General features: G+C 61.5%; 1 protein-coding gene across 1 annotated transcript in view; it reads right to left on the reverse strand.

The window, feature by feature from the left end:
• LPCAT1 (lysophosphatidylcholine acyltransferase 1) overlaps window positions 1-24,141 on the reverse strand; it is a 37,232-nt gene continuing 13,091 nt past the window's right edge. The window contains exons 2-14 of the mRNA XM_040262238.1: window positions 21,904-22,046; window positions 18,023-18,237; window positions 15,552-15,664; window positions 14,223-14,283; window positions 13,898-13,956; window positions 13,206-13,240; window positions 12,361-12,415; window positions 10,596-10,678; window positions 7,605-7,730; window positions 6,896-7,049; window positions 6,517-6,615; window positions 3,084-3,222; window positions 1-2,071 (exon numbers count right to left, since the gene is read on the reverse strand). Coding sequence (XP_040118172.1) covers window positions 1,887-2,071; window positions 3,084-3,222; window positions 6,517-6,615; window positions 6,896-7,049; window positions 7,605-7,730; window positions 10,596-10,678; window positions 12,361-12,415; window positions 13,206-13,240; window positions 13,898-13,956; window positions 14,223-14,283; window positions 15,552-15,664; window positions 18,023-18,237; window positions 21,904-22,046 — 1,467 coding nt within the window. The 3' untranslated portion in view covers window positions 1-1,886. The remainder of the gene's footprint in view (window positions 2,072-3,083; window positions 3,223-6,516; window positions 6,616-6,895; window positions 7,050-7,604; window positions 7,731-10,595; window positions 10,679-12,360; window positions 12,416-13,205; window positions 13,241-13,897; window positions 13,957-14,222; window positions 14,284-15,551; window positions 15,665-18,022; window positions 18,238-21,903; window positions 22,047-24,141) is intronic.

A 24,141-nucleotide genomic window follows, 5' to 3' on the forward strand; every position in this document is an offset into this window, starting at 1 on the left:
TCAAGCATTTAAGACACTGTTTTATTCATCCTATTGAAAACCTCCGGTTGTTCTGGAGCTGCCCGATCCCTCCCCCCACCCCCAGCACCCTGAGGGGCCCCTGCAGGTGGTGGGCGCCTCGCAGCTCCTGGTCCCACGCAAGGGGGATTCACCTCTGAGCTCTGTACATTCACAGCTCTGAACCCACGGCCCTAAGTCACTACGAAAGAGAAAAGAGAATCAGGAGGAACAAACATCCATTCAAGGTCTGTTTTTCAGAGATTTTTTCCTGAAAACGCACAGCAGCGTTTCATTCAAAACCCCTTCATCCACAGACGCGGGCCGAGGCCCCTGCTCAGAACATCTCGGCGCGTTCCCCTCCGTCATGGCCGGGCGCGGGGCTCTGGCTTGTGAAGACCCTGTTTGCTGCCAAGCCTGTGCTAGAGGCTCTGAGTCCTATGGGCCAGCGCCCTGGAATGATGTCCGGTGCCCCCTGCCGCACGCGGGGCGGGAGGGGCTCTGGAACGAACGGAAGTGAAGGGGGTTTCCTCTCCTGACGCCTGTCCCTCCGTCTGTCCACACGCAGGTCTCCGAGCCTCAGGAAGTCAGTGAACATCTGTTCTGCAATTCCAGCCCTGGTGGCCACTTTCCACGGCCCCAAGACAAAATCCAGTCGCCTTAGAAATTGAAAAAAAAACAAAAGTCCCAAACAAACCCAGAAGCTTTGCTCCAGGAACACACACTGTGTGGTTGTCATTGTGCTTTGAGGACACGTTTCTAATCACGTCCTGAGGAAATGAATCAAGGTGATTTTGTGACCGTGAAGGAGGCCCCTGGAGCCCCTTCCTGAGCCCAGAGCTGCTGCTCCCCGCCTCCGGGCACAGAGAGGGGCCCCAGCCCCCAGGTCTCCCTGAACCCCACCACCTGCTCCCCACACCTTCCTTCCCTGAGGCTCCCCTGGCTCCCGATACCCTGGGAAACCTGGGAGAAAGGGGGGCTGCTGGGGGGAGTCGGCGGCTGGCGAAGCCTCCTGGGGACTGACTGTGCCCTTGTAGTGCCAGCCGGGGAGACAGGAGCCCCCGCCGGCTTCCACAGCGGCCGGGCTCCCCTCCCCACGCTCAGGGCTCTGGTCCCAGCCTGCACTCGCTGAAGTGGATACGGTCACCCCAAAACAGAAACCCCGGGCTGGTGTAAGAGCAGCGGGGCTGAAAAGGGCTGAGGCGGCAGGAAGGCGGCTCCGGATGGGGTGCCTGTGGCGCCCCAACACTGGGGCGGGGCAGGGGGGCTGCCCAGATGGGAGGGGCTGGAGAGAAGGTCAACTCAAAGCCCCAAAGAGCCCCAGGATCTATCAAAAAAGGGCCTATAAATAAATATCCTCTGACCCTCAAAGGAAAACGAAGTAGAAAAACGATTCTCTTCTTGTAAAAAAAAGGCTGAATGTTTCCTGAAGTATCTAAATGAAGTTTACAAAAGACTCACGAGCTCCTGCAAATATAGAAACGCTTAAAAACCGGACGGCGGCCCTGCCCGCGGGCTCCGCGGAGGGCGGCGGGGACTGCGCTGGAATCGACACGCGGGTGGGAGTCACGCCTTCAGGTGCCCGTGGAGGCCGCCGGCCCGCACTGCCCGGACTGGACCGGACCGGACCGGACCGGAGGGCCCAAGGGAGAGGACGGGGGCTCGAGGTGAGGACAAAGCAACGGAGGGGCCCCCGCGCGCCGCCCGGAAGCGGGGCCGGAGCTGCCCCACGAGCTGCTGTGGCTTTCCTTCGGGCGGCGTGCAAGGGCCGCCCGGCCCGGCCCGGCCCGCCCAGGACCCGGCCGAGGGCAGGGCAGGGGCAGCACACGCGGGAGTGTGAGACGGGATGGCGGCTGAGCACAGGCCTGGCCTCCCCAGACCCTTCCGCCCTAGTCCAGCTTCTTGCGAACAGGCTCCGTCCCAGTGGCCGAGCTTTCGGGGCTGAAGTCGGCGCAGAAGCCGTTGGGGGTGGGAGCCGGGGGCGTCCGGGCGCAGCTCCGGGGGCGCATCTGCTCGGGGTACAGGTATTCCTCCGCGAAGTCGGGGTTCGCTTGCGCGAACCTCTCGAAGTCGGCTGGAGAGACACGGGCACCTTGGTTAGGAGCGTGGGGGGCCAAGGGCTCCAGTCTGGCGTCTCTCCGGGCACCCCTCACACCCGGGCCGGGGGGGGGGGTGTCTTGGGATCTACGTGCACGCCCAGGAGGCCCCGCGCTCGTTTCTCTGCAGCGCCCTGGTTCCTGCAGAGTCCGGGGCACCGCCACACTGCCTCGGCCTCGCCCTTCTGGGCACTGAAGCGTCAAGTTCGCGGTGTGTCCCGGGTGCTCAGCGTCCTGAGATGGACTCGGCTGTGCCCTGGGGACACCCGGTGCAGGGGCCCCCTGAGCCCTCGCGGGGCCTGTGCCGTGTCTCCCGGTGATTCTGGGTCCCAGCTTCGGGGTGGGGGATGCCCTGGGGCTTTGCTGGGGGTGCCCCGGGGGCTCGGGGATGCTCTGAGCCCCAGGTCGAGGCGCCACAGGCTCCAGGCGGCTGCAGAGAAGCGCCTGTGCTCCCTCGGGTGGCGGGAAAAGCCTCCACGGGGTCTGCAGTCTGGGGGCTCAGAGCAGCGGCAGCCCGGTCTTCCCGCGGCCCCTTTACCGCAGGCGTGCACACCCAAAGCGAGGCGCGGCGGCTCCTCCTGACATTTGGATGTGATTTTAAAACAAAGCCAAACAAGGTGACCTTTCCTGAGCAAACTCTGCTCTTATCTCAGAGAGATTACGGCTCATCCTCTGGTGAGCCGGCTGCCCTCGGGGGCTCCTGCTGCCCTGGCCCGGGTGGATTCCTGCCCGAGGCGTACAGCCGTCCCACCAAGCGTGGCAACAAGTGCCAGGGCCAAGCCCCCCGGAGAGGAGGTGCCCTAGGGGTCAGGGTGGAACCCCTCCTGGCCCCTGGGCCCTGATCTCCGCCCAACGGCAGCCCCTGCGAGACGTCTGCTTCCCTGCCAGACAGACCGTGCAGTGCAGTGAACCACCGCACAGAGGAGACGAGCCCCGCCCCAGCCCTGCCAGGTTCCGGGGGGGAGTCCTCCCCGGCTCCCGGCCACTCACCGAACGCGATCCTGCCCTTCTGCTCTTGGTCTATGGCCCGGAAGAGGTGGGTCACGGTCAGCTCCGCCACCCCCAAGGCCGTCTTGAGGATGCTGGACAGGGCGTGCTCCTCGACACTGCCGTCCTGTGACCCGAACATCTGCGGGGAGGGGCGGGCGTCACCCAGCGGCCTCCCCTGCCACATGGCCCGGGGCTGCTCCGCTCTCAGGCTGGGTAGGAGCCCAGCTCCACAACCCAGCCCTCAGGCCTTGAGTTCCCCGCTCTTTATGTCTTAAATCCACCAGACACGGTGCTGTGTCCACGGCACCGTGATGGCCTGGCATTCGCGCATTGCCTACGAGGCGCCCACTTCAGACATCCCCCTGGGTCAACACACCACAGCCGTGACCTGCGGTGACTGGCAAAACCACAGGGTGAGGAGCAAGGCCGGCCCCCAGCCCCTGAGGTCCCCTTCCAAGGGGCCCAGGTGGCCCACACAGTGGACTCTCCCCTCCTCTAACTTCCCCCCTCCTGCTCTGAATTCACCGCTGAAGCCCGAAGCCCCAGGCCCCCTCACCCCACAAAGGCAGAGCCCGGTCCACTCTCTCCCTGTGAGCTCGCCGTGCAGGGGCGCCGTGGGCCCTCCAGGACCTGTGAGTGACGGGCCTGTCCTCTCAGGGTTCCCTGACGGTCATTGCTGCGGGCGTCTTGCAGCCACAGCGAGGCCACACGGGCCGGTGCACCCACAGCCTCAGTTACCCCCGGGCTGAGACCCACCCGCAGCCCCTGTCCCTGTGCAGCTGACCTTCCCAACGCCACCCCTCTTAACCAGTTCTGAGGAGGCCCCCCGGCCCCCCGAGGCTGTGGCAGAGCTGGGGGCCACCCCCTGTGCCGCCTGCGGGCTCCGCTCCCCACTCTGTGACCTGGGGGCCCCCAGGCCCAGCTGCTCCCAGACCCCAGGGCCTCTGGAGTGTCCACTCTGCCCTCCTGCCTGGAGGCAGGCTCCCCAGGGCAGGACGCCTGCCCCCGGGGTCAGGCAGAGCTCAGGCCCTGCCCGGACTCACCGAATTCTGTCTGTGAGACGAGCCGGCCACCCACACACACAGCCTTCTGGAGGTGGGAGACCCGCCACCAGGTGCTTCCAGCAGCCTCCGCCTGGTTTCCATGTTGGGGGCTGCCTCCACCGCCCCCGAGGCCTAGCCCACTCCCCCTCCCCAGCCTGGGGCTGCGGGGCGGACAGCTCCTGAGTCCCCTCGTATCTCGCTTCCTCTTTAGGTTTGTTGAACCAGATTATCTGCAGACAAACCTCTCTCGCAGCCTCCAGAGCCCCGCAGTCCAGCCTGGCCCGTGGGTGCCTCCCGCCCACCAGCGGTGAGACGCTTTGGGGGGTGAGCCTGAGTCTGTGATGCCGAAAGCGAGGGGACCTGTCTCTGCATCCAGAGACGACCCTGCCGTCTGTCTGAGAAAGGCCAGGGGCCACTGGGGTTGCCCCCTTCACCTTCCTGAGCTGACGGGGTTCATACCAGGACTGTATCTGCAGTTTCACATGATGACGACCATACGGAAAGCTGAGCGCCGAAGAACTGATGCTTTTGAACTGTGGTGCTGGAGAGACTCCTGAGAGTCCCTTGGACTGCAAGGAGATCCAACCAGTCCCTCCTAAAGGAGATGAGTCCTGGGTGTTCATTGGAAAGACTGATGCTAAAGCTGAAACTCCAGTACTTTGGCCACCTCATGCAAAGAGCTGACTCATTTGAAGAGACCCTGATGCTGGGAAAGATTGAAGGCAGGAGGAGAAGGGGACGACAGAGGATGAGATGGCTGGATGGCATCACTGACTCCATGGACATGAGTTTGAGCGGACTCCTGGAGTTGGTGATGGACAGGGAGGCCTGGCGTGCTGCGATTCATGGGGTCGCAAAGAGTCGGACACGACTGAGCGACTGAACTGAACTGAACTGATGGCAGCAGTAGAGAAGGTGGAGACAAGGGACCCAGCAGTGCGTGTGCTGCCCGTGAGTGCTGCTCGGGGGGCCCGGCCAGCGCGGGCCTCGGGGGGCCCGAGCTCCGCGGAAGTGCTGCATCTCACCCATTGGCCTGGAGGGACTGCGGCCAGCACACGAGGAAGGCACAGGCGCGTCTGCACCCCCGGGCAGGGCGCCGCGCAGACCCCCGGGCAGGGCGCCGCACAGACCCCCGGGCAGGGCGCCACGCAGACCCCCCTCACCACATCTCGGGGCCGCGCAGACCCCTGGGCAGGGCGCCGCGCAGACCCCCCTCACCACATCTCGGGGCCGCCTGCCCACACCCACTGAAATGCGCCCCAATCCTGGGCTGCGGGTGGGGATGGAGGGAGAACCTGTGAGTCCTCGACGTCAGGTGGGGCGGCCCGTCCAGACGAGCAGCACACGAGGTGCCCTGTGGGGACGTGGGACACTGGGACCACCCACTGTCCGGGGCCCGGGAGGGGCGGTCCCTGCAGGGGAGGCTGCTGTGGAGAAGCGCCGGGACCCTCGGGGCCGGTGCGCCTGGACCTGGGTGGGCGCCCTGGCATTCATGGTCGTCCTCGGCAGCTGCACTGAAAACAGGTCGCCTGCCCCCTACCAGCCGCCATCGTGATGGCCGATTCTGCCCAGTGACGTCCGAGCAGCTGCCGAGGGGCCGCCTGCCAGAGCGAGGCTGCCACAGGGCGATGAGCCCCAAGCGGTGCCCGCTGAGGCCGGAGGGTGCGGGCGGGCTTTCCGAGCCTGGGTCCACCAAGCACTGAGGCCACCCGCCAACTCCTCTGCTGTGGCCGGCAGAAGCCACCCTGCGCCGTGGGGGACCCTCCCAGCCGTGGGCAGGTCTGCTGGGGCTGGAAGGCAGCGGCATTCTCCACCACTGAGGGACAGGGGTCCCCTGACCTACGCTCGGCAGGTGCCCGTGAGTCTTGCTTATGTGAGCTGCACCTGTGAGATGGAGCCTCGCTCGGCGGGCAAGGCCTCCTCGCTCCATCCTGGGGGACTGATCCCACGAGATCAGCCTTCGGGACCGCTGGGTGGGTCTGGGTGGGCCAGGACTGTAGCATGACCCTCTCCCTGCCTCCCAGACTCACTGCACCCCGTGTCAGCAGCCCGGCTCGGAGTCACACTGGGGCAGGTGGCTCTCCAGTCCCGAAACCCTGTTTCCTTCTGGTCAGCAGCCGACGGGGAGGCCGTGTGGGGAGCAACAGCCCAGCAGCCCTGCTCGGCACCAGCAGGACGTGGGAAGCAGAGTGGGGACTCATCTAGGAGGAGCTGGGCAGAGGCACTTCTGGGCCTTTCTGCAAGCAATGGCTGGTGCAAGCTCACGTGAAAAGAGCCGGCGCATGACTAAATTCCCCAACATCCTAAGGGACTACAACGCGCATCACAGGTCGGACGAGCCCGTGTCTCCCCGACCCCACACGTTAAAGTTGCAGAAGCGCTGCACTTGCCTTGAACGCCAGCTGGATGGTGTCCAGGGTGCGGGCCGGCCGGCAGACGACAGACAGGGCGACCACGTACTCGCGGAGGTCCACCTCCCCGCCGCCGCCCTAGGGAGAGACACCTTCAGCGAGGGCCCCGCCACCTCCCGAGGGCACACGTGGCGTCAGGGGTCTTCGAGCGACCTGCTTCAGTTCCCTCAACTACAGGCGTGGTTGTCGGCAAATGCTGACTTAGAAGCCAAATTTCTATTTGCATTTGAGACGCGCAGGAGAAGACACTCCAAAAGACAGAGCGGCTAGGAAGATGGGCCTCGAAGGCTGGTCTCTCCTTTACTTCCAAAATTGCCCCCAGGAAAAACAGCTGTCCCCACCCCGCCCCACCCCCTACCTCATCAAACAGGGAGAACAGGTCCTCCAGCGACTCAGACTCAGGGACCCCCAGCTGTGCTGCGAACTCAGGGAGCTTCACCCTCCTGCCCTGCGTCATTCTGGCACTTTCTGCATGCCTGTCCAGATCCTGTTCAAGTCTTTCTGGTTTTAGTCTAAAGAAAAAAAAGAGGGGAAGATTGTTTTCAAGAAAGTCGCAGAAGCTTTGCTACTATGTCTTAAGACCCAGCAAACCACGAAGATGATTCCTAGATGGAGCATCAGTCAGTCCTTGGGGAGAGGGGCTCTTCTGGAAGCCCGAGGGCCGACTGTGTGCCCTGCAAGCACTGGGACCCCGCGGCGTGCGGGCCCACCCTGGGACAGGCCCTCCCAGGATGCAGGGTGGGGCTGGGGGGCGGGGAGGCCGTCCATAAAGAGACAGTCAGGCCAGCCATTCAGGGTTCAAGACACTTCTGTGTGGAATGATGCTGGCATTTGAAAAAAGAAAAAAATCCAAAACCTCAGAAAGAGCACTGTTAATTATCTCAACTGTCCTCCACCTGCAACCTCCGGGCTGTCGTCAGTGCCCGGGTGGGGACCCCGCAGGGCCTGGCGGGGTCGGGCCCACACGAAGCCTGTGCCCGCTGAAAGGTCTCACTCCTTTGTCCCAAGTGCCCACGAGATGGCCGTCCCGGCTCAGTGCCCGTGCATAAAGGACGAGGGAAGCTCACCCCAGGCCCCTGAGCAGCCTGGCAAACTCCAGAAGACAGGTGTCGGCAGGGAGACGGAGCTGGCCTTCCGCCAGGGCCAGCTGGCAGTCCTCAAACGTGTAGTCGGTCACGGCGATGCCCAGAGCCCTGTGGGAGAGGATAGGCCGGGTCAGCCGCCCTCAGGGCAGCAGGGGGACTGTCCCAGGAGTGGAGCGGCCGGACAGCGGCGTCATGCGGAGGCCCGAGTCCCAGCTCCTCTCGCTCCAGGCTCAGCTCTGACGGTGGAGACCCACGCGACAGTGATGCCTGCCGACTCACACGTCCTACTTCCTGCTCCGGGACCCGTGGGCGCAGCGCCCTGGAGCGGCCTGTCCCCCGAACGTGTGCGTTTTTAACAAGAGACTGCCCTCTGCACAACCCAAGTTGTCTGCCCTGTAAGCGGCGCTTCTGTTTAGGTTTCCACGTTCTGCAGCCTCAGTGAAGCTTAGTTATACATTAAAAGTAGAAGTTGATAAGAATACAGGTTGCGTTCAGGGTGGAGGGGAAAGTCATGGAGAGAACCAGCTCCCCAAGAACAGGAGCGACCCCCTGGGTGAGACATGGGGTGCGGGGGTGCTGGAGAAACAGGTGTCTTCACCGGCACAGCCCCGGGCATGTCCGCGCGGCTCGGAGTCTCCTGCCGGTACTCAGCCGCGAGGAGGATTCGGGGGGCAAGCCCCGCGGCATCAGAGGGTGTGAAAGCCGGAGGAGAGCACACACACGTGTGAGGGGACGGGCCACTCTGGGGGCCCCCCAGCTCCCGGCCTAGAAAGCAGGACAGGCAGCGCCCCGTGAGTCCTCCCACCCAATGGAGGGGGACAGGCTCGGCTTCCCTGGGCCGTTCCCACCGGCACGTGATGCGGGGAGAAGCCGCAGGCCTGCCCCCAGCCCTGCCGGACTGAGGCCCCTCCTGTCAGTTCCAGCCCAGAAGCCATGTCTTGGGAGGGCCTGAGCAGGGCCTGGAGGGAGGAGGGAGCCCCCGACCCTCCCCCTGGGCTGCCCCAAGCCTGCAGGATGGGCTGAGGGTGCCTGTAGAGCCCGTAGGAGCCTTTAACAGGAGCCACTGGGCGCTGAGTGCTCCGGATGTCGAGGCGTATAAACCGGTGAGGTTTAAAGAGCATATTTCAGGGAGTTCCCAGGTAGCCTAGAGGTTAGGACTTGGCGCTTTCACTGTGGAGGCCTGGGGTTGATTGCTAGTCAGGGAACCAGCCCGTGTGCCGAGGAGTGCAGCCAAAATACAGACTAACAGCAGTGACAGTAAGGTCCCTGCTCGGCACGAGACAGAGGCTGGACAGCTGGAGACGTGGGGCCTGGGGCCGCCCAGCTGTGCAATGACAGTAAGGCCCCCGCTCGGCACGAGACACAGAGGCTGGACAGCTGGAGACGTGGGGCCTGGGGCCGCCCAGCTGCAGGCCAGCCTGGCACCTCTGCAGTCCTGCCCATGAGGGACGGAGCCCGCATCAGGTGCCTTCAGGGACAGGAGGCTGCCCTCGGCGTGCAGGGGACCCTGCTCCCCAGGCTGGCGCTGCCCTGAAGTCAGAGGGAGGCAGAACCCGGTCATCCCACAGGCTGCCTCAGATTTCGCGGAAAACAGCTTTCTCCTGGCGTTTATGGAAAGCGTATTCATGGTAGGAAATTTACCAGGTATCGAAAACGACCCTGCCAACACCGTCTCCGTAACCGAGTGGGCTTCCCCTTGTCTCGGCGGGGCAGCCGGCCCCCCGGATCCCAGGCTCCACATCCGAGGACACGGAGGGCAGCACAGGAGACCATCACACACGAGGCGCTTGAGCCTCCCTGGCTTCGGTCTCCGAGGGCCCTGGACCCAGTCCTGGGCAGGTAGGAGCGCAAGGCTGTGGTTCCTGGTTGCCATGGCGATGACTCTGCAGGCTCCGTTCCGCGGCTGCTGAATTCCCCTTAAGAGCACTCAGTCTGGCCGTGTGGGGACGGGAGCCAGAGCTGCAGCAGGAGGTCCAGAGGGTCCCCGGGCCGCCTGCAAGGCCTGTGGGACCCTGGGTGGGATCCTCATGGTTCTGGAATGCTCCTGCACCCATGAGGCAAGAGGGGACCCCGTGGGTATCTGTCCTTTCCCACTGGGCCAATACAGACTGCGTGACAGCTAAAAGTTTCCTTCGGGCACATGTTTAAGACTTTTAATAGTCAATTTACTTGAATGTAAACCAAACAGCAACAAAAAAAAACACACCCAAACTGTCAGGCCTTCGACTCTGTGGACAGTATATCTCTCCAGGGTTGATCAGGGTCCCTCACCGCCCTGACTTCCCAAGAGGTGAGAGTCGAGTGCCTCCTGCCGCCCGGCGGCTGTGTCCCAGAGTCAGTGTCGGGGGTGGGGTGGGGGTGTGTTCCCCCCCGACTCTGCTCCCAGCACCAAGGCTCTGAGGCATGTGGGCAGACCGAACGCCTGGGGCCTGGAACCAGCCGGGAGCCGCAGGGAAACTGAGGCGGCGATGTTCCTGGCTGCTGGCACGCCATCACATAAGTGACACAGGATTAAGTGCACAAAACCCACGCTCAGCAGAGGGAGCACCTCAGTGGCGCTCTCAGGTGGAGGGCAGCCCGGCCCAAGCCCTGCAAGCGTGCTCTTGCTGACGGTCCTGCTGCCTGTCTCCACGGGGCTCATGCGCAACACAGCCCGTGGGCACTGCTGGCTCTCAGGGCAGGCTGCAATGCAGAGGATTCGGGGGCAATGACCCATCCTCCGAAGGCTGAACAAGCAGAAATGTCCTCCAACAGGACGGGGAGACAAAGGGCGTGGCCGAGCACACTCCGGCTGACGCTCGGCCAGGCTGGTTCAAACCCACCTCCCCCCACTGCCGGCTGGTCTGCAGCAAGGCCGGGACACCGGCCGACAGGACACCGAGTAGTGAGTGCCTGGCGAGGCCGAGGGCACTGGGGCGCCCAGGGAACCCCCACCCGGCTGCGCGGGGGCGGGGCGGGCGCGGGCTCACTCACTCTGCCATCACTTGGCGCACGTTGCTGGCGTACAGGGCGGGGTCCTTCTTCTCCTCCTCCGAGGGCGTGTACACGGGGAGGAACTGCACACACAGAGAAGCCGGTCACCCGCACGAGCGTGGACTCCCCCCGCCCCGCCGCCGTCACCACCGCTACGCGCCCTCCACCCTGGCAGACCAAGGGCTGTCAGGGCACTTTCCACCGGGACCGTCTCTGGGGCTGTCACTCCTGCTCAAGCAGGGCACACGTGCGCACACACCCACACACGTGTGCACGCTCCGAAACCACCCTGCCCCACCAGGAGCACCGCTCCCCCTCGACACAGGAGTCAGGGCCTGGGGCGGTAACTTCACCCGGGGGCTCAGTCTTTAGATGCAGAAGAATCATACACGTGCTCCCGTTTCTCATGGTCTCAGTTTTGGGTTTCCCGTGAGAGGCTCTCAGCAGCTTTTGGACAGCTGCTGCATTTGGACAGTAGGGTAAGTCACCCCAGAAACTCGGGTCTCTGTGTGACTGAAGCTCACACAGTGTTTTATGCACATAAGACCCAACCCTTGTGCCAGGCTCCACCGGAGAAAAGGGAAAAAGAAACATCACTGCACCCTTTTAACATGGATACTCAAGAATACGGGACGCCCGCCATCCTATCAACTCTCATCGGGTGACTCACTCACTGCTACCTGTTCAAACCTCTGCAAGTTGCAACAGCTCCCCCTCAGCACTGGTGCCTCGTAGGGGTGATACAGGGAGGAGTTTGGGGCAACGTCACACAGCCACACAGCGTCAACTCTTAAAATTAGGAGCCAGTCTGAACCAGAGCGTCCTCCCCGGAGTCTTGCCCCACTGCTGCCTCCCGGCCACCAGCAGACGAGCCACAGCAGACATCCTGGGCTATGGGCCGGCCGCCCCTGGACTCGCGCCACAGCCCTTTCAGCTCAGTGCTTTACTAAGTGGCTTATTTCTACTGAAGTGAAAAGCCTGGCTGAAGGCCGGGATCATGTGTAAATTCAGCATTACTCTGCAGTATTTACTGGAAGGTAGCAAATGAAAAGCTTTATGTTGCGTAAGACTAGTCTTTCATTTTTCAGATGTAGGAATAGCAAATGAATTCCACTTTTAAGAAAACAGACTATTCCTCATCTACTCAATTAAATTTACAGGCTGCATGAATGTGGCATGTTTGAGCAGAGAGGGTGGGTGCTGGGACTTTGGAGACGGGCTGGAGACTGGCCAGCAGTCCGCCTGGTCTGACCAGGTATTCAGCAGAGGACAAGAGTGTGATACGTTCAGTAGTACGGTGCCAGCCGTGTTAGCATCAGGGGAAAACAGGCCGAGAGAATCATTAATTGCTTGTGTGCGAATTTTATATGCTCTTAAGCTACACTAACCATAATAAGGGAACAATGGGCTTAGCTTCCTGTTGATATTTAAAATCCTATCTGAACGGATAAAAGGTCATACAGGGGACACAAAGTGACGGAAGCACTGGGAAGCCCTCTAAGAAGCCGTGAGAAAGGGAGCGTTCAAAGCAAGACCGACAACCCGCAACCTCGCGGAGATACCAGCACGACGTCGCACGACAGCAGGTGCACAGAGCTCCGATATAACACTGCACGTGCGTACACGTCAGCCCGGTAGCACTGCCTGTGGAGGCCCTAACGTGGCGCGAGGCAGCATTCGCGAGCACACACAGCGCCTCGCGAAGCAGCTCGCCAGTGTCGGCCCCGCGGGACGCTGTGTGGCGTGACGCAGCGTCGAGACGAACCTCGATCTCCACTTGGTTGTGAAACTGGCACAGCGTGAGCCACAGGATTTTCAACCTTGAATGCGAACAGATTCACAGCACGGTCAGATCTCAGTCCCCTGCAGCGCTGGAGCCGGGCCTCCACGCCCCGCTCCTCTGCAGAGGGCGCCCCTGAGCAGGCCGGTCTCCGGGAGGCGCAGAGCCTTCCTGGGCGCAGCCCTGAGGGCAAGGCTGAGCTCATCAGAGATGCCCACGCCTGCCTGCCCTGGCCCGAGGCCACACCCCCACTTGTCCTCCAGCTCAGGACACCTCGCCTCCCCAGCATCAGGCCCCTCCGTGCACCCCAGGCCCGAGGTCGTGGCACCCCTCCCACCAGCCACCTCTTCACGGCCTGCTCCAAGCCCAGCTGGCCAGGACCCTGAAGGACCCCTTTCCCAGACCCTCTCCCAGCTTCCCCCTGGCTCCTCACCTCCCACTCCATCCTCCAGCCTTGGCGATGCACCCCTGCCACGTGGGCATGCCAGGGGCCCTGGGAGGACCACCCCTCCCCCCCAAACACCAGCACACACGCAGGTGCCTGAGCCCCCGTGTGCCCCTGAGCTGTGTGGGTGGGAGCCCCTTTCCTTTCTGGGGTCAAGCTGTGCGCTTGATCACTGAGCAGACAGACTCAGGCAATAAGAGGAATTCGTTTCCCTCCCGCGGAGGGGAGGACCATCAACTTCAGTCCCGGGATCCGGGGTGCAGGGAAGGCTGCCTCACGCAGCTGGACTCCTTGGACTGAACTGAACTGCTGGCTGGCGCGGCAACCCCTAAAGTGAGCGGCTCGGGGGCCCCTGGAGGGGAGGACTGCGCGGGCTCTGACTTACGCTCCCGGGCCTCGCCATGTCCACGTGATGGTGTCCTGGGGGCAGGAGAGGAGCTGTGAGTCCCGACAGAGCCCCTCATCCCCACGATCCCCCTCCTCCCAGAGCCGCCCAGCACCCTGCTTCAAACGAGCTGATGGAACAAACTGAAGAGGTAGAAATCTAGAGCTCTACAGGCTGGTGACGGATCCTCGTCCTCAGAAACCGGCCAACGAGCACGCCTCTTCAGGGCCGTAAGGACGGCTGCGCCAGCCCATGTGGCTGCCGGCTCTACAGGCGTTCAGGCCCCGGGTCTGTCCACGCCGGCAGGCACAGGATCAGCGCACAGACCTGGGCCCACGGACCCGGCTTGGAAGCAGGGGCGCTGCACGCCTCTGGGGCCCACAGATGTCACAGGGATCCCACCGTGTCTGCACCAGCCCCCGCCCCCTGCCATGACCCATCATGACGAAGCTCCCGAGGAAGCTCGGTGTGAGTTAGTCTCGTTTTAAAAGGTCCGGAGTGTGAGCTGGGCGGCAGAGCTGCTGAGGAGATGGGGGTCTCACACCAGCGGGCCTGGCTCAAGGACGGGCCAGGACTCTATGACCCAAGAGAGCAGGGCTTCCGGAGTGAGGACGGGGGACACTCTGGAACACCGGGCCGTTCTCAGGCCCGGGACACTCGCAGGACCTGCACGCGTGCGAGAACACACTCACCAGTTTGTTCGGGTACCGCAAAACCACGGGCTGGACGGGGACCCCCGGGATGAAGGCACCTGTGGAGGGAGGAGGGACACCTCTCATTTCCGCAGCGGCATGTCCCCTGCCCGCACGGCCCGGCTGGGTCTCGGAACAGAGTGGGCTTCCTGGTCAGAGGCCTCCGGGCGCCGGCTGTGGACACCCCGTGCCGGCTGCAGACACTCAGACCAAACCCCAGGGTCACAGGAGACAGACAGACACTCCGGGCTGAGGCACTCTGCCGGGGGTGAGGGGCTCCCCCACCGTCTCACAGAGAAAGAGAGGTAACGAAGACACTACTTACCAGGCTTGAAGGTGATTAAGCAGGTCCTATTGGTACACGTGCCTTCTGGAAAAATCATTATCTTGAAATGAGAGGAAAAAAAAAAATCAGCATCAAAGTGCCGGTTCAGGGGCCAACTTCCCAACTCGCTTCTTCTGGGCCTGATGTGGTTCAGACACTTCAAACACATTCAGTGGAGAAAAGTAAGAGGCAGACAGAAGCGTTCATGAACCCCCCCCCCCAACTGCTGGTGTTACTAAAATCTGGACGCAACGCAGACACACAAACAGCGTGCACCTCCCGACGGCGGGACGCGTAGTGCCCACCGGAGCCGCCGGCGTGGGCCAGACACGGACCAGCTGGACAGAGGCATGCGGGCGGGGAGTGTGAGGCTGGGGACGGGGCCTCGTGGACCGGGGCCGGGCCCACAACACAGGCACCCTTGGAACCAGCAGCAAAGTTAACGCCCTGTCACCAGGATCTCCCATCTCTCTGACTCGTACCAACTTCCGGCAGGGGGATGGAAGCTAACTCCCCCACGAGCTGGAAAATACAGCCCATAAGGCTGCATTCAACCCTGGGCCCTGGAGGAAAGACCAGCTCCAGGGGGCTGGGTCCAACCCTGGGTCAGGCAGGTGAGCTGAATGGAGCAGGGGGGTCATGCCATTCTTGTGGGGGTGGCCGCCAGAACCCTGGAAGCACAGCCCCCCAGGGGCTGCCGATCCACGGGCAGGGGGCCCACCAGCAAGGGCATCACTGTTTTCTGAGCAGCCAGAACCCAGAGACTCCTGTGCGGCTCCAGCTTAAGGTCAGCTCAACAGAAAAGAAAAACTACGTATGTATACAGCAGGGATCAAACCGTACCCACGCTACCACTGGCTGAGGACTCTGCCCCAAGGCCCAGGCCAGCCTTCCCGGGGCCCCGAGGGAACTGAAGCGTGCCAGGCAAGCTCGGAGCTTTGAGGAGCAAGGGATGCAGCCCAGTGCGTATTCGGACACCGCTGACCCCGGAGCCAGGCCAGCCAGCTATTTCCGCCAGAGAACTTAAAAGATGACTTGGGAAGTTCAGATGCAAGTGAAAATTATTCTCCCCGATTTCTCATTTTAAAATGCCAGAACCAAAAACATCTGATATACAGGCACATTTTTGGATTTGCACTTATCGAAAATAATATGAAACACAGTGTCTCCAAGGAAGCCAAATTCTGGCCCTCAGGTTTCTTCCCCCTGCGACCCCTACGTCACATCTTTGGGAATAAATCCGTGCAGGACGCAGGCACGGCCGCCCACCTGTGGCCACTTCCCACCAGACTGTGCCCGCCCGCGCAGGACGCAGGCACGGCCGCCCACCTGTGGCCACTTCCCACCAGACTGTGCCCGCCTCTTGATTTCCTCTACCGTCTTCCTGCGGGAGTCCTGGTCTGCCCGGGACACGAACACTGGCCGGATGTACTTTATCAGAGCTGAAAGACAGGGCGGGGTGCTCGTGGGGCGTGGGGCTGATGGGCGCTGCCTGTGGCACGGTGAGCCCCCCAGAGGTTCCCCGCGGGCTGTGCCGACCACGGGGGATCGAGGACAGCACTGAAGCCTTCGAGGACGGCTGGGAGCTCCCGGCCTGCGGGGCACAGACCACAAGTCAGGAGAGAGAGACAGGGCACCTGTGTCACTGAGGGAAGAGCCAGAGAGCCCAGGGCGCACGGCTGACCTCCCCGGGCCTGTGGGTGACCTCCCCAGGCCAGTGGGTGACCCCCTCGGGCCTGTGGGTGACCTCCCCGGGCCTGTGGGTGACCCCCTCGGGCCTGTGGGTGACCTCCCGGGGCCTGTGGGTGACCTCCCGGGGCCTGTGGGTGACCTCCCGGGGCCTGTGGGTGACCTTCCCGGGCCTGTGGGTGACCTCCCGGGGCCTGTGGGTAACCTCCCGGGGCCTGTGGGTGACCTCTCTGGGAAACAGGACCTCTGCAGATATGGCCAAGATGAGGTCACGCTGCACGGCGTGGGCCCTGTTCAGGGACTGGTGTCCTCGTAGGAGGACCAATGGCCACGTGACGAGGGAGGCAGTGACGAGGGGACACGGCCACGGCTGGGCTGTGCCCAGGAGGGCAAGGACACTGGGCGTGGGAGGGGGCTTCTCCTTCAAGACCAACCTGCTGACACCCGGACCTTTCACTCTGCCCCCCAGAGCAGTGACAGGATACGTTTCGGTTGTTTTAACCCAGGCTCTGCGGTGCCTGGTCACCCTCCAGGACACAGAGACCCCCTTCTTAGGACTCCCCGGGGGTCCAGTGGCGAGAATTCTGTGCTCTCACTGCCGAGGGCATGGGTTCAATCCCCGCTCAGGGAACTAAAGCCCTGCAAGCTGCATGGTTAACAACAAAAGACACAGAGGCTCCATTCTTAGCCCCTGGCAAGTGTGTGTGTGTGTGTGTATGTGGGTGTGGGTGGGGGGGCTAGTGTGTGTGTGTGGGGGGGCGGTGCTCAGGACTCCCACAACCAAAGCTGACGGCGACAAGCAACACGCTGGTCCTTGAATAAGGATTTAAAGGTGGGGAGATACTTCTCAGGAGAGAAAACTCTGACCTGATGGCAAGCAGAGGCCGTGGCTGTCGGTTACCCTCCTGGCTGGTGAGGCCACCTGCTCTGCCCTAGGGCCACTCCCCACTGGGCCCAACACGGGCTGTGAGCTTCTTTTCTGAGCATTTTGCTACTTGTAAACAATAATATTTCATGACCTTTATTTCCTGGAGGTCTTACAAAAGTGAAAAGAAAACATTTTTAAAAAGAATAAAATTCTACCTAGTTGGGTCCATGGCACTCAAAAAAATCCAAGCAGATCTCGGGATACTTTGTCCTGTGTCTTGAAACAGTTTGCTTTTTTGTGCAGCTGAAACAATTTCACCCTTCCTCACAGATTATTCCTACACTACTAAAAAGGACCATAAGGAGAAAGGGAGGTTTTGTGGAACCACCCAGAAGACTGAGGCAGGTGAGCCCACCAACCGGTACAGCCCAGCAACTACCCCCCGAGACAGATACTGAGCTAGCCCCAGCTTCCAGTGCTTCTGTGAGCTAAGGGTAACGGGCTCTGTCAGAACTCGAAGGAGCACGGTAACCCTCAGAGTTGAGGGTACTTGTGTGCTAATAAAAAATGAAAATCACAGTAATATCAGAAATCATAACACAGAGGTCAAGGTCCAGGGCCTAGCTCGCGGGGGTGGGACCTGTGCAGACCTGTCTGCCGTCATGTGACCTGGACCAGCCAGCAGGGCGGGGTCAGTGCCCCCAGGGTCAGGGGGCGCTCAGCACTCCCACCAGGACGGGGGGCAGTCTCCCAGCAGGACGGAGGGGGCGGGGCTCACTCCTTGCAGGATGGGGGTGCTGATCATTGCCACAAGGATGAGGGGACGGAGGGGTGAGGCTCACTTTCCCAGGAGGATGGGGGTCACTCTCTCCAGCGAGATGGGGGACACTCCCCCAGCGGGATGGGGGTCACTCCTCCAGTGGGATGGGGCCCACTCCCCCAGCAGGATGGGGGGTCACTCTCTCCAGCGGGATGGGGGGTCATTCTCCCAGTGGGACGGGGGTCACTCCCCCGGCGGGATGGGGGATCACTCCCCCGGCGGGATGGGGGTCACTCCAGCGAGATGGGGGGTCATACTCCCAGTGGGACAGGGGTCACTCCCCCAGCGGGATGGGGGGTCACTCCCCCGGCGGGATGGGGGTCACTCTCTCCAGCGAGATGGGGGGTCATTCTCCCAGTGGGACGAGGTTCACTTCCCCAGCGGGACGGGGGTCACTCTCCCAGCGGGATGGCGGTCACTCACTTCCCCATATGGGGATGTCTCTGCTCTCCGCCTTCATCACGACGGAGGACATCGTCATCGTGACGGGGATGGCGTCGAAGTATGAGGAGTGTGGAGCCAGGGTGAGGATGGCGGCCTCGGTGGGCAGCGCCTGCCGCCCCTTCACGACCACGTGGTGGAAGCCGCCGGCGAGCCACATGGTGCGCATGAGGGCCTTGAGCAGCACGTCCACGACCCTGCAACAGAAGCGTGGCCATCGGGGACACGCCTCGGGGACGGCGCCTCGGGCCCACGCCCGCCAGGGCGCCACCGACCCCCCCCTCCACGGCGCCTGCACCCATCCTGAGGCAAGGGCACCGGGGACAGCGCCTTGGGCGCCCGCACCTGTCCTGAGGCAAGGGCCCCGGGGGCAATGGAGACGAAGAGCTTTCCCAGGGAGGGGGCTGGGAGGCGATCGACCAGGGCAGGGACCTGCCCTCGCCCACCGCCCTCCCTTCCTCACACTGGTAGACACCTTAGACTCAGGCGTGTGGGCAGAAGAGGAAGGTCTGAGGCTCCAGGGCAGGCATCAGAAGAGACGTGGAAGAGCCCACCCACATCAGCACATTACGGAGCCAGGTGCTCTGAGACCGTCCAGGGGACAAGAAAAAGAAAGCAAGTGTGGAAATCAATTGTCTCCTGCAGAAATGCCAGCGCCCCAAAAAGACTGGAAAATGGAGACGGAACCTCCCAGAACATGCAGGAAAAACCCAGGACGGAACTAAGAGACACGAAGAAAACAGCTTCTCAGACTGAAAAGGCACAGGTCCCAGCACCATATTGTTAGGGTTAGGGTGGACCAGAATGCATTTTGTTAAGAAAAAAAAATATTCACGCAATCTCCTTTCAAAAGCTTTCAAATTTCCAACAACAAAGACTTCAAAACTTTCCAGAGGAGCAAGCGCGCTTCCAGCATCTAGCTGCAGGGAGTCAGCAGTCACGAAAGTGCTGAGTCAACTCTACACCTAACCCAACTACCCACCAACGGACAGAGCAGAATAAAGACACTTCCAGACCCAAAAGGGGAGTGAGTTCCTTCTGCGTATCTTCTTTCCGAGATGAAACTCCGACATTCCGAAAATCTTGGATGAAAAACAAAAGGAAAAAGCAAACAGGCCCAGGAAACGCAGACCATGGCCGAGACAGCAGCAGAGGAGAGACGCACACCGGGTGGGGTCAGGGCCCCAGGCCCCGGGGGACAGTGACCCTCAGGCCGTGGCTGCGGGACCTCGGGGACAGAGAATTTTGAGGCTACGCTCAGGGCTCATCATTCTGTTCGTAAAAGGCAACATAAAATTGGAAATTCCATTAAACGGAAAAACACAATACAGGAAGTAAAGGTCAGACTTCACACAACAGGCGGATATGCAGGTGACTTCAAGAAGCCACGTGTGAGGGAAGCCCATGGTGACCCCGACCGCCACCCTCGCCCAGCCAGGGCCCCAGACCCGCTGGCCGCTTGGCGCCGCACAGGGCTGGGCTCTGACCCCGACAGGCTGACTCCTTCCCTGGGCGATGGAGGCCACGGCAGAGCCACGCAAGGTGGGTGTGCGTGCCGCTGGGGTACACCCCAGGACGCCAACACGTGCACGCACAGGCACACACTCACACACACACAAACACGCATCTGCATACACTCATGTACACACACACATACACTCGGAATGGCAGTCTCTGTTGTGTACATGAACACCCAGACTTCCCGTGAAACTACCCCATGTCTGCACACGTGGGACACATCGTGGGCCTGTCTCTCCCTCTCTCTCTCGCTCACTCATACACGCACACACCACGTGTGATGCTTCTGTGAAGTGGGCAGCTGGAGCTAAACTTTGCTGTGGTCCGCTTATCACCTGATGAGGTCAAGTGCATCACTGCAGATAAGAAAAGCCACAGGGAGTCAGAACAGGGAAACCCAAGCAGCCCCGAGTCACCTGTGTGAAAAGACAGACTCAGAGGCCATGCGAGCTTTCCTCCTTCATGAGTGAGAACAGGAAGCAAAGGAACCCAGCCCGAGCAGAGGGAGGGAACAGGGAATAAGCCACTTTTATCAAATCACTCCTCCTGGGTAAAAACTACAAAATCTCTGCTTTCTGAGGGTTCTTAATCCAGAGAAACTGAAATTCTGATTCCTTTTTGGCCTGGATTTATTTTCCTTGATTATATATTTGGTACCCAATTCACCTGGGTTCCATCCCTGGGTTGGGAAGATCCCCTGGAGAAGGGAAAGGCTACCCACTCCGGTATCCTGGCCTGGAGAGTTCCATGGACTCTATAGTCCATGGGGTCGCAAAGAGTCGGACACGACTGAGCAACTTTCACTCCCTACTCCCTCATATTTTAGTTAAAAAAACCTCTCAAGGTAACTTATGATTTCCAAAGAGATTAGAAAGCCTGGCTCTCTTGTCCCCTCTGGTTCGCTCTAGCTCCCTCCCGCTTGCTCACTCATGGACCCGATCCCTCATTCTGGAGAGACTCCGAGACACCAGGCAGGCTCCATGACCCAGCTGTGCTGGGACACATCCGTGGAGCCGGCCACACCTGCCCCCGGTTCCGAGGGAGGAAGAATGACCACGGTTCACTAGAGGCTGGGGACGGTCTGTGGACGAGAAATACTGCGAGGGGTAAGGGGTCCCCCGGGCGCAGTGCTCATCCATGGCTCAGGAAACCCTGGCCTCGTAGCCGGCCATCTCTGCCTGTATGTGGTAACTGCTGCTCTGACCACGGCGCGTGGGCAGCGGAGAACCACGGCCCAGGAGGCACGCCAGTTTCGCAGCCTCTGAGGGCGCCATCAGACAGCGGGAGAGAGAGGAGCACCTTGAGCTGGTCTGTAGACCTTGGAGGCGGGGCGGCAGGCAGCTGAGGCCGTGTGGGCTCTTGGCCTCGGCCACAGAAACCCTCAGTGCACAGCAGCGGCCCGGGCTGGTGCACAAATGAATGGGCAGCGCTGCATCCCAATAAAACCTCCTTCACAGAACAGGTGGCAGCACGTGTGGGCTGTGGGCTCGTCTAAACTAGTAACATTTTTATTATTAGTTAATGATAAAACCGAACTAAACTAATAACATTTCTGTTTTGAATAAACCATCCCAGGGCCCTCAAGATGGATCAGAGATGTAGACAAAGCAGATTATGAGTGCCCTGGTTTTAGGACAGGAACAGTATCTTTTAAGACACTGAAAATGCCCAGGAAAGTCCTTCCACCGGCTCAACGTTTCCCTTCACTAACAGCAAAGACTTAAAGAATAGCTTCGGCCATGTGCGCGCTCAGTCTGACTCTGTGACCCCATGGACTGCAGCCCACCAGGCTCCTCTGTCCATGGGATTCTCCAGGCAAGAATACTGGAGTAGGTTGCCATTTCCTCCTCCAGGGAATCTTCCCGACCCAGGTACCAAACCTGCGGCTTGGGCACGGCAGGTGGGGAACCACCAGGGAAACCCAGCAAAGAGAGTTAAGGAGCAGCGTTAGGCACTTAACACGAGAAAAGGCTGTGACTTCGTCTGGTTTTGCCGGATCCCTGTGGGAGCTTTAGTTAAGCTGCATTTACATGTCCACCGACGAGAAGCCATGGTTTATCACTGTCCATGGTGTAAAGACAGAGAGCAGACCGGGGCAGCAGGCTGACACATGGCCTCGAGGGCTGGGGGCAGGGAAACACGCGGGAGCCTGCGCTCAGGACCCAGCACAGCGGTCAAGCGGCTCGCGGAGCCCTGGAAGGAGCCTCAGAGTAGGACAGCAGCGGGGGCGGCAGGGGTGAGAGGGGGAAGGTGGCCTGTGCCTGGGGCAGGGAAGAGAACGGAGCCACGGAGAATCGGCCCTGGGACACCCCCACTACCCCGGAGCCTCGGCAGACACGACTCACCTCCGCCACAAAGCCGGCGGCTGCTCCGGTTCCTGCCCGGCGGGTCCCAAGGAAGACACAAGTGCCAGGGGCCAGGCGAGCAGCATCATGAGGACGACGACCAGCAGTCGGACAGGGAAGAGCGTCAGCGTCAAGACGGCCACCTGCGGACAGGGCACGGTCACTCGGGGGGCTGTCCCCCAGGTTCCTCACGCCAGGCCCGCCCTGCCCCAGCTGCTCAGCCCCTTCCTGGAGCCGCCGAGGGAACGACCTGGAGATGGGGGGTCTCTCCTGGTGGACGGCGGCCTGCCCACTCCCAGCACCCCAGCAGACAGCCCGCCCACCCCAGCAGACGGCCCGCCCACTCCCAGCAGACGGCCCGCCCACCCCAGCAGAGAGCCCGCCCACCCCAGCAGACGGCCCGCCCACTCCCAGCAGACAGCCCGCCCACTCCCAGCAGACGGCCCGCCCACTCCCAGCAGACGGCCTGCCCACTCCCAGCAGACGGCCCCGCCCACCCCAGCAGACGGCCCCGCCCACCCCCAGCAGACCGCCCACTGGAGCCCCCTGTTCTCAGTGCCCCAACATGGGCACACTTTCATGCCACGGGAGGCACAGAGCCGCCAGGACTGGGCTTGGACCGCAAGGAGAGGGGGACCCGAGGACTTCCCAGCCCCAGGAAGTCAGGGATGGGAGGAGGGCCCAGCAGGGATGGGGCGTCCAAAGTCACAGGTCTGGTCCAGAGGACGCAGGGAAGGCTGGCTGGGGCTTGTGGGGAGGGGAGGCCCTGCAGGAGAGGGGGACAGCCACAAGTCTGCGGGGGCTGGTGAGGGTGGACCCACGGGGTCAGCGGAGGCCGAGTCAGGGAGGGCCGAGTGGACGGGCAGCGGTGCGGGAGGTCCAGCACTTCTGTACGAAAGACGCTCTGGTTCCACATGGTGGGGGTAGGGGGATGCTCAGGACCAGTGAGTTTTGTGATGAACTTGATCTCAGGGGGCGCTGATTAGAAAATGGGGAGGGGGCGGAGTGATGCAAAGACTCCAGACGCTCAGAGCCTCATGACCAATAGGTGCAGTTTTTGATGCTTTGCAAGAATACACACACGAGATACATAGGTTTGGCGCACAGGACACAGAAGAGAAAGGAAGAGATCCAAGTCCGAGCAGCTCACTGCTGCCCGCCCCCCCGCCCCCGCCGCTGGTCTCTGCCACCTGCAGACCCACAGCCTGACTGATTGCTGATCCCTGGGGTCTCCATCAAGGCTGGCACAGGAATACAACGCAAGCCACGTGAGTCATTTTACATTTTCTTGAAGCCACATTTAAAAACACAAGGTGATGAAATCAATTCAACAAGGAGTTAATTTAAGCCAACACTCCTCAGATTCCATCATCTGAGTAGGTACTCATGAGCCGCTTTACTCTCTCTCCCGTCCTGTCCAGGGATCCAGACACAGCGCATCTCAATCACATACGCCACGTTCTGGGGGCCCAGCAGCCACCAGTGGCTTATGCTGCCCGCGGCCGGTGTGGGCCGTCTCCACACGCTGCTGTTACGGGAGCCAATCCTGATTCCCCGTTGGAACTGTTTTATTATTTTAACCTTTGCTTCCTGTTGCTTTTGTTCACTAAAAGGATTGTGTCCATACATAAGGGCCTGACTTGCGGAACCCCGCCCACCCGTGGAAGGTTACAGGAGGGAAGGAATTAACATGGCCCTCCCCAAGGCTGGCCCTTCCAGGAAACGTCTGCAAGATTAGTGGCCTTTTCACTTTCCCTCCTTACCTCCCCGCTCTCTGTTTCACAACAGAAGCAAGCATGGAAACTTGCACTCGGTAACCACAGCGACTTTGAACTGCCTCCCCTCCCCTGCCCTTCAGGGGCGCGGGTCCTCCGGAGGACCCTCCAGTTTTAACGCAAGGTGGGACAGGGACGGTGACCCCGGCTCTGTCGTGGCACGCTTCCTGTTAAGTAGGGGGTGTGTGTCCCGCTCCAGGACCATGTTGGTGGGAAGGTGCCCCCCATCCCGGGTTTCTGAGGGTCCTGTTCTGGGGTCGACACGCAGGGGTGCACCTTGCCACGCAGCATCCCTGGGCCCTGCGGGGAGATGTGCTCGTCTGTCACCCCATCCTCATGTTCATGCTTTTCTATCACAGCCTCAGCTCCGGCGGCGGGAAGCGCCTCTCTGAGGCCTCGCAGAGTCCGTCTGTAGACACGCCTTGGGAAGGCCAGTCTGGCCACCGCCTCCACCCTGCCATCC

The sequence above is a fragment of the Oryx dammah genome, unplaced genomic scaffold, assembly GCF_014754425.2.
Source record: "Oryx dammah isolate SB20612 unplaced genomic scaffold, SCBI_Odam_1.1 HiC_scaffold_20, whole genome shotgun sequence".
Classification (NCBI taxonomy): domain Eukaryota; kingdom Metazoa; phylum Chordata; class Mammalia; order Artiodactyla; family Bovidae; genus Oryx; species Oryx dammah.